Source organism: Piliocolobus tephrosceles, chromosome 19, assembly GCF_002776525.5.
Source record: "Piliocolobus tephrosceles isolate RC106 chromosome 19, ASM277652v3, whole genome shotgun sequence".
Classification (NCBI taxonomy): domain Eukaryota; kingdom Metazoa; phylum Chordata; class Mammalia; order Primates; family Cercopithecidae; genus Piliocolobus; species Piliocolobus tephrosceles.
This window is the reverse complement of record NC_045452.1, coordinates 22,233,732-22,243,459: the sequence shown is the minus strand read 5'-3', so window position 1 is coordinate 22,243,459 and position 9,728 is coordinate 22,233,732. Positions and strand designations below refer to the sequence as shown.

General features: G+C 46.0%; 1 protein-coding gene across 5 annotated transcripts in view; it reads left to right on the top strand.

The window, feature by feature from the left end:
- Nucleotides 1–9,728, top strand: part of MRTFA (myocardin related transcription factor A) — a 222,449-nt gene that overhangs the window by 189,941 nt on the left and 22,780 nt on the right. For all 5 annotated transcript variants that reach the window (XM_023221912.2, XM_023221913.1, XM_023221910.2 and 2 more), the window contains one exon: nt 6,703–6,758. In XM_023221912.2, the coding sequence (XP_023077680.1) occupies nt 6,703–6,758 (56 nt within the window). The remainder of the gene's footprint in view (nt 1–6,702; nt 6,759–9,728) is intronic.

The following is a 9,728-nucleotide window of genomic DNA, read 5'->3' as shown; positions in this document are numbered from 1 at the left end:
TATATATATATTTTTTCCCCCTGAGACTGAGTCTTGCTCTGTCACCCAGGCTGGAGTGCAGTGTCATGATCTCATGATCTCAGCTCACTGCAATGTCTGCCTTCCAGGTTTAAGCAATTCTCCCGCCTCAGCCTCCAGAGTAACTGGGATTACAGGCGTGCCCCACCACACCCAGCTAATTTTTGTATTTTTGGTAGAGGAGGGTTTCATCATGTTGGCCAGGCTGGTCTCGAACTCCTGACCTCAGGTGATCCACCTGCCTCGGCCTCCCAAAGTGCTGGGATTACAGGTGTGAGCCACTGCACCTGGCCTAGATGCCAGTATGTATTTTAAAATAAAGTGGAAACAGTTTTTCACTTTTTATTTCTTTAATTCACAAATGACCTCATTTAATTTAGGCAGCAGTCGTGCTAGGGGAGAAAGAAAATGGGTGCTGGAAAGAGGGAACAGAATACTAATTGGTAGTTGTAGCCAGCCATGGGCGGGGCCCACATCTAGAACTGAAACTGTGATTAAGAATGGCACACCTCTTGGCCACTTCTGTTCAATTGTTTTCTCTGGGGAGCTTGGTTATTTTTCTTTTCAAGATGTGCTGCACACTTCCCTTTGTTCCCACAAAGCCACTCAAGAGCTCCAATGGAACCAGCTCCCAGGGCAGCAGGAAAGGATCGAGAACTGCCCTCTGATAGTGAATATGTATATTCTTATAAACATACAAGGCTCTTGTCCTTGCATTGGTCTTTGGGGGCTTCTCTTTCCAGAGACTGCTTTCTAGGAGTGTCTGGGAAAATGCAGTTTTGAGTAATACTCTGGCTCCTCCTGTAAAGCTATTAAGGCAGCAGGGAGAGGGGAGATGGACTCCTAGATGAATGCAGCCCTTGTAGTTGGACACAAATTTATGGGGTAACTTTAAGTCCTTTTTTTCTTCAATTGACAGAGGCCTAAACTTGGAAACCTATTTTCTGCTTCCTTGTGTCTTACCTCCTTGGCATGGAACTTGAGGTGATTCTGGTTCCCCATTGTCATTTGTTCCTACAATCAAGAAAGCTCAGGGCTTACCCGTATCACTCTTACATCCCCTTCACTAGGCTACCCTCTACATGGTAGCTTTTAAGAAAGCTGGCTGGACACACACAGGAGTTGCCCTGTCCACCTCAAACCCCAGTGCACCACGAGCACTTGCTGTGGCTACTCCAGCCTCTTCCCAGCTGAACTGAGAAGCACCCAACAGGAAGTCCTGACACAAACCTGAAGGAAGAGGGGCCAGTGCTCACTCCTTTCACCTGGCAGAAGTGACTATTGAAATTGCTGAATCTGCTATCAGAGAGAAGAATTAAAAATGAGGAAAGAGGAGCACAGACTAAGCTGGCCTACTCAGGGACTGAGAGAAACTGACACACTTGTCAGAAGGTTTAGACAAGCGAAGAAAGGGAAGGCAGAACTAGACCTGGGTTGGGGTCCACCACTGGATGAATGGATGATCTGGCAGGTTACTGCAACTCAGCCAGTGTCAGTTTCATCACACATGAAATAACAGTCCCTGCCTCATGGGTTGTGAAAAGGATCCAGTGAGTTTGTTTTTGAGACGGAGTCTTACTCTGTCACCCAGGCTGGAGTGCAGTGGCGCAATCTTGGTTCACTGCAACCTCTACCTCCCAGTTTCAAGCGATTGTCGTACCTCAGCCTCGCGAGTAGCTGGTATTACAGGTACCTGCCATCACACCCAGCTAATTTTTGTATTTTTAGTAGAGATGGGGTTTCGTTATATTGGCCAGGTTGGTCCTGAACTCCTGACCTCAGGTGATCCGCCCGCCTTGGCCTCCCGAAGTGCTGGGATTACAGGCGTGATCCACTGCGTCCGGCCCTATCTTGAATTCTTTTCTTGGTCTTCATTTCTGGTTCTTCTGACCAGCTATCCTGTCTCAGCTTCTCCAACTTGTCTTCTAGTATCAGTGCCAAAGGCTGTTACATGGTGAGCTCCAGGTTTTGAACTATGATTCTCAAAGCTTGAGAGCCCTGGGGCCCCTCAGACAGATCCCTGAACCCCTCTTCTAAGCCTTCTTTGCCCTAGTCTTTACCCAGTGCTGTGGCCAACCTGACTCTTGTATGTTGCCTGGACTCAGATATGCATCTAAACTGTGTGTATCATTGAACATTGAAGCTACCTTGTCCCCCTACCCAACAGTTTCTTTTCTTCTCTCTCTTTTTTTTTTTTTTATTTTGAGACAGAGTCTTGCTCTGTCACCCAGGTTGGAGCGCCATTGAACAATCTTGGCTCACTGCAACTTCTGCCTCTTGGGTTCAAGTAATTCTCCTGCCTCAGCGTCCCAAGTAGCTGGGATTACAGGTGCCTGCCACCATGTCTGGCTAATTTTTGTAGAGACAGGGTTTTCGCCATGTTGCCCAGGCTGGTCTTGAACTTCTGACCTCAAGGAATCTGATCTCCTCGGCCTCCCAAAGTGCTGAGATTATAGGCATGAGCCAGCATGCCTGGCCTTTTTTTCTCTAATTTTTTTTTTTGAGATGAAGTTTTGCTCTTGTTGCACAGACTGGAGTACAGTGGCGTGATCTCAGCTCATTGCAATCTCCACCTCCTGGGTTCAAGGGATTCTCCTGCCTCAGCCCCCCAAGTAGCTGGGATTACAGGTGCCTGCCACCATGGCTGCTTTTTCTGTGTTTTTAGTAGAGACGTGGTTTCGCCATATTGGCCAGGCTGGTCTTGAACTCTTGACCTCAGGTGATACACCTGCCTCAGTCTCCCAAAGTGCTGGGATTACAGGCTTGAGCCACCATGCCCGGCCTCTCTTCTCTAACTTTTGAAGAAGTTAAGAAATCAACACAGAGGAGTGGAAAGAACTCTAGGCTAAGGATGATACAGAATTAGGTTATATCTTCCAATTTGGGGCCCTTAAACAAATTAGGTTATAATCTTATCCCTGCTATTTGCTTGCCTTTACTTTTTGGCCCTGTCCTTATCTATAAAATGGGATATTATCTACCATGTAGAATGATTAGGAATATTAAATTAGCTAACAGGTTTAAAATATCTAGAACAGTGCTTTCCATATAAGCACCCAATAGATATTAATCCCTTTCTTGCCATTACATGAAAATGTCCTTAATAGGACCAAATAGGAATTCATATAGAGTAGTCCGCCCTTATTCCTGAGGAACACGTGCCAAGACCCCCTAGTGGATGCCTGAAACTGCAAATGGTACCAAATCCTATATGTACTGTTTTTTTTTTCCCTGTACATGTGACCTATGACAAAATTCGATTTGTAAATCAGACATAGTAAGAACTTAGAGCAATTTTAACAATACACTGTAATAAAAGTTATGTGAATATGGGCCCACTCAAAATACTGTAACATTTTTGGACCTTGGTTGGCCTAGAATAACTGAAACCATGGAAAGTGAAACTGCAGATGAGGGAGACTCTGTATACTGTAGCTATTTCACCTATCACCTGTCCTCCACTAGTGGTGCACCACCCTTTGTACATGAAGATGATGTCCTCAAGATGTTCTGGCGAATTGTTTTTCTAGAAGTTGGGTTTGTACCTTACCCTTTGAGGATAGCCAGTGTGGGTTGTTGAGGCAGCAAGTCAGCCAGGGTTTTAGACAGAGAATCTGTGGCTGCGGTACAGAAACTAGCTGGCCTGTGAGTGAATCAAGCCAGTGATTCAACCAAATTACAGCATTTGGTGACAGCAACACCTGAATATATCAGCACATATACCATTTGGTTCAGGGCACACACACACTGGCGTTTCTTCGTTACAAGGGTTCTGAGAGGTGAGCAGATTCTCTGGAAGAAAATTAGACCCAGAAAGCAGTCACAACCGCTGTCGCCCAGCAGTAATTGGTAGCACTCAGTACTAGAACACAGATCCCTTGACCTATCCAGAACTTCTGTGAGGTTTCGAACCCAGTTGAGAACCAGAATTCCGGCTATTCAGATGAAAGTTTGGAGCTCTGCCGCAGAATCTTCCTGTCCTCCTGTCACTAGTCACCTTGTGTCTATTTCTTACGGAATACTAATTCCTTGAGTGAATAATTATTGAGGGTATACTGTGCTTGGTATTCTAGGCACTAGGGAATGCTGTGAGTAACTAAAAAAATAGGCCGGGCGCGGTGGCGCAAGCCTGTAATCCCAGCACTTTGGGAGGCCGAGACAGGCGGATCACGAGGTCAGGAGATCGAGACCATCCTGGCTAACACTATGAAACCCCGTCTCTACTAAAAAATACAAAAAACTAGCCGGGCGAGGTGACGGGCGCCTGTAGTCCCAGCTACTCGGGAGGCTGAGGCAGGAGAATGGCGTAAACCCGGGAGGCGGAGCTTGCAGTGATCTGAGATCCAGCCACTGCACTCCAGTCCGGGCGACAGAGCAAGACTCCGCCTCAAAAAAAAAAAAAAAGACAAAACCCTTGCTGTGTTCTGATGGGGGCATGTTGTAAATGGAAACATGGGAGACTGAGTGTAAACAAGAAAAATATGTAGTATTCCGCTTTTTTTTCTTTTTTTTCACCCAGGCTGGAGTACAGTGGCACTATCTTGGCTCACTGCAACCTCTGCCTCCAGAGTTCAAGCGATTCTCCTGCCTCAATCTCCTGAGTAGATGGAATTACAAGCGCCCTCTACCATGCCTGTACAAAAATTTTTGTATTTTTAGTAGAGACAGGGTTTCACCATGTTGGCCAGGCTAGTCTCAACTCCTGACCTCATGATCTGTCCACCGCGGCCTCCAGAAGTGCTGGGATTGCAGGCGTGAGCCACCACGCCCAGCCAGATATGTAGTATTTGTATAAAGACTGTCATGACAGTGATGAGTGCTGCGGAGAAAAATGAGGCAGAAAAGGAAGCCGGGGTGGGGTGGACAGTGTCCATTTTCTCTTGATTCTTTGTACTTACTGTCTCATGCATGTGCTAAGCTTTCCAAGAGGCAAGGTTATGTGTGATCCAGCACACCCAGGTTCCTGCAGAGCAGGGCCTTTGGAGTTGAGCTAGCTCTACACAGTAGATGCAGGAGCAGGGGGTGTCTGTTTACCCACTGAAATGCCCACGACCTGTCCATGTAAGAAGTGGGGAAGCGTGGATAGTGCCCAGGTAGGTTGAGGAGGTAACCTGTAGTGGTTTTTCTTTGATGTTATTTGTTAAATCTAGAGCTCCCCCTTCTGTTAGAAGATAGGATCTCAGTAGTACTTTTAAGACTATAGTTTCTTTTTTATCTTAAGATTCACAAAAAAATTTTTTAAATAAATACTGCTGGGACAATTGAAACTTTCTTCTGGAACTACTATTGCTAAGGCCCAGCCCCCCGCCAGGGGGGAGGAAGGAGGAAGAAGCACAAAGGCCCAGGCAGGATAGGGTCCTATCTGTGCTCTCTTGCTACTTTTAGCAGCTCCTTAACCCTGCACTCCTACCGCAGCCAGCAGCCTAGCAAAAGTTATCTCTGCTCACAGTTTCACAGCTCTTTGGAAATTCTAGGGCAGGAGAAGTGAAACTGACCACAGTCTTATAAATTTCTCTCTTATTGCCTCTGTTCCCTACTTGAAGTGAGTCAGGCCTTTCCCTCTCATCCTCAGAGTGTCTTAAAATTTATTTGTCCTTACAGTCAAGTTTTTGACAAAAGGAGTCAGACCCTTCATTCATGGTGCAGCCTTTCTGGAGGCTCTTGGTTTGGTCTTGCCACCTGAGTGTTGTTTGCAGAAGTCAAGACTTGTGGTCTTTATGTGGTATCCCCAGAATAGAGCTGAGCCCTTCGTGTCAGCTGTTGGTTGTGTGTGTTCCTTCACATATAATTGCTGTGGGGTTCTTTTAGTCCTTAGAGATGAAATTCAAGTTAATTTTAGCAGCACTATAAATATCAGGTGCAGTGAAGAAGGAAGTAGCACCGAGTGGACATATATCTTTTTGGTTTTAACTGTCCCGTTGAAACAGTTTGGCCACTTTATTGATTCCTCATGAGGCTGAGGAAGTAAGGTTGACCTGGCATGCATCTGTGCCCCTTCCTGTGTGCAGGTGTCCTGAGAATAATGTGAGGCCTAGCAGGCGTTCTTGGAGCCCTGGCTGATGGGGGATTTGCGGCTGACGGTCCAGTCATGGGCCAGGGTGTTTGTTAAAGTTACATTCCATGGGTGCACTTTATACAGCCCAAGCTTAGGCAGTGACAGTTCCCATTAGGAATCATATTTTGGTTTCTACCAAAACTGTTTGAATGGGATAGCTAAACCATAAAAATACATGCTTACTCAGGTGTCATTGCCTTCACTTCAGCTGATACTTATAATACTAGTAACAGTAACATGAATTTTTTTTTGAGACGGAGTCTTGCTCTGTCGCCCAGGCTAGAGGGCAGTGGCGCGATCGCTGCTCACCGCAAGCTCCGCCTCCTGGGTTCACGCCATTCTCCTGCCTCAGCCTCCCGAGTAGCTGGGACTACAGGCGCCTGCCACCTCGCCCGGCTAATTTTTTGTGTTTTTAGTAGAGACGGGGTTTCACCGTGTTAGCCAGGATGGTCTCGATCTCCTGACCTCATGATCCGCCTACCTCGGCCTCCCAAAGTGCTGGGATTACAGGCATGAGCCAGTGCACCTGGCCAGTAACATGAATTTAAGGTGCCTTCTCCACTGAATATTGTAGCCCTAGACATGATGCTTTACTTGAAGGTAATTCTTTATGGTTCTTCTCTCAACAGCTTTGAAAAGTCCAGCTGCATTTCATGAGCAGAGAAGGAGCTTGGAGCGGGCAAGGGTAAGGTACCTTTTTTCCCCTCAGAACCCCTAAAGAGCATTTTCAGAGCTCATTGCATTGCTGGTTATATTTCCATTTAGAGCTTTCCATAGAACTCTGAGGCCAGAGCCTGCTAGACTCTAGGGCCAGCCCTGGCCTTGCAGTTTTAAATGGAAAACTCTTCTTCTCCTACCTCATCCCTTCTCTCATCAATCTCCCATGGTGATTATATGGAACATGATGGAATGAGGTTTCTCTTTTAGTACATTTAAGGATATGGAACGATCACCTGATCCTCCTTCCCTGAATTTTGGAGTGCTTTGGAGACCACTGATATTTCCCCATCTTTAATTCCACTTAACCTTTTGTAGATGTTGGGACACAAACATTAGCCAATGGAAAAGCTTCCCAAGTCCAGGGTTACACTGCCCACACCTCACAGGATGGGCATTCCAAAGGGTAGGAAACCTCCCTGATCTCCATCTGCCCAGAGTAGGTAGTATCCACTTGACTCTTGTGGAAAGCAGAAACTGGCCCACACTCCAAGCTCAAGTGTTCTGCTGTAGCACCTTACTTGCATCCCCATCCCAATTCTCAGTTTCAGTTCCCCAGGGGCCCCTGAGGAATATTCTGCTGCCCAGTGTGGGTAGAGATGGGGAAGTCACCAGAATTTGCTTCCCCCTCCCACTTACTTTACTTTTTCCTTTCACGTAACATCGTGGGAAGATAATCCCCTACACAGATCATAGTCTGCATCTCCTTAAGACCCACAGCTATTTTATTTTACTTTATTTTTTTGAGATGGAGTCCCACTCTGTCACCCAAGCTGGAGTGCAGTGGTGTGATCTCAGCTCACTGCAGCCTCTGGCTACCAGGTTCAAGTGATTATCCAGCCTCAGTCTCCCAAGTAGCTGGGACTACAGGCACCCACCACCAAACCTGGGTAGTTTTTGTATTTTTATTAGAGATGAAGTTTCACCACGTTGTCTAGGCTGATCTCGAACTCTTGGCCTCAAGTGATCTGCCTGCCTTGCCCTCCCAAAGTGCGGGGATTATAGGCATGAGCCACTGCACCTAGCCTCACAGCTATTTTAGAGTCTCAGAAATATTTACCTTCAATACTTTTTTTTTTTTTTACTTTATTTCATTTTTTCCCCCCTAGAAAATCATGATTAATTCTTAGAGTAAGTGGGAAGAATGAAATCATGGGAACCAAAGGAGTAACAAGCAGCAGTGTTTTAGTTTGCCGAGAGCACTGGAGAGTACAGTGTGGGGGGAAAGGATGGCATTGCCTGTGCCCCTGTTCGGTCAGAAGACAGGGCACCATTTCCTTGACTGCTTCTCGAATAGGCAGGGACCAGTAGAGCTGATTAGAAGAGTCTGTTTTATTGAGTACCTTTATATAAGAGGTTGTATCTGTTTCTTTTTTATCTTCACATCAACTCCTATGAATTAGGTAGTATTATCCTCATTTTATAGATGCAGTTAAGAGAAGTCAACTCGGCCGGGCGCGGTGGCTCAAGCCTGTAATCCCAGCACTTTGGGAGGCCGAGACGGGCGGATCACGAGGTCAGGAGATCGAGACCATCCTGGCTAATACGGTGAAACCCCGTCTCTAATAGAAAATACAAAAAAAACTAGCCGGGCGACGAGGCGGGCGCCTGTAGTCCCAGCTACTCGGGAGGCTGAGACAGGAGAATGGCGTGAACCCGGGAGGCGGAGCTTGCAGTGAGCTGAGATCCGGCCACTGCACTCCAGCCGGGGCGACAGAGCAAGACTCCGTCTCAAAAAAAAAAAAAAAAAAAGAGAAGTCAACTCACTTGTCCAGCCAGTAAGTGGCAAAGCTGGGACTCAAAAGTTTGTCTGTGGATTCTAGATTTGTTTTTTAAGCAAAATGATTTTATTTCCTAACACGTGGTAACCTAACATTCAATTTGCTTACCATGCACATCTGCTCACAAATGACTTCCACATTACAATAACTACTTCCATATTTACACGTGTACTAAAAATTATCGTAGTTGAGATATGAAAAATGAATATATTGGATTGGTTATAGCAGAATTTGCTTTACTTAATTCTGAAAGCTTAAAGCTTTGAAAAGCTGCTACTTTTGCATCTCATACTTCCAGATGAATAAGACACAGCAATATCAGCTTGTATTCAAGAGAAGTTTCATTTATTTTTCTGGTGTTGGAACCAGCTACCCACATCTGTTGGTGCTGCATAGGCAGCTATACATGATGGTGGGAAATCATCCACCATGGCTTCAGCTATGTCACGATCACACTTGAGGGACTCTGAGATGCTATTATATTTACACTACTGATTGCTTTGCTTTGCTTTTTTTGGTAATTTTAGAGGTGGGATCTTGCTGTGTTGCCCAGTCTGAATTCCAACTCTTGGGCTTAAGCAATCCTACCTTTGACCTCCTGAATTGCTGGGATGTATAGGCATTCACCACTGTACCTGGTCAAACTGATTTTTCCCCTCAGTTTCCTTCGACACAAATGTGCTTCAGTGGTCATGAATGCCTTTAAGGATATCAGTTGCAAAATCCATATCTTTAAATTCGGCCCTGAAAGTTCTCTGGTTTTCCGTCAGAGACCTTGTACCCTCTAAACCAGTCCAGAGTAGCTTCTAGGTAGTCAGGTTTCAGCCATTTGACCTCATTAATATGTTTACTATTTGTTATAAGGATACAACTCAGAAACAGCCAGGTGGAAGAGATGCGTAGGTACGTGGGAAGGGACGAGGAGTTTCTGTGCCCTTTCCAGGTGGGTGTGTCACCCTCCTAGCATCTCCATGCCTTTAGCAAACCAGAAGCTCCTCTATATATTTTCTTAATCAGGACTGTATTCTACCTCAGTCATGGCCACTGGTCAGAGCTTCAGATGGCTTAGAGAATAAGCCTTCCACTGTTGTCTGTGAAGACTTGCGGCACCTGACACCTGCTTTACCACTCTCTGCTGCAGCTGAGGCAGTACTTCT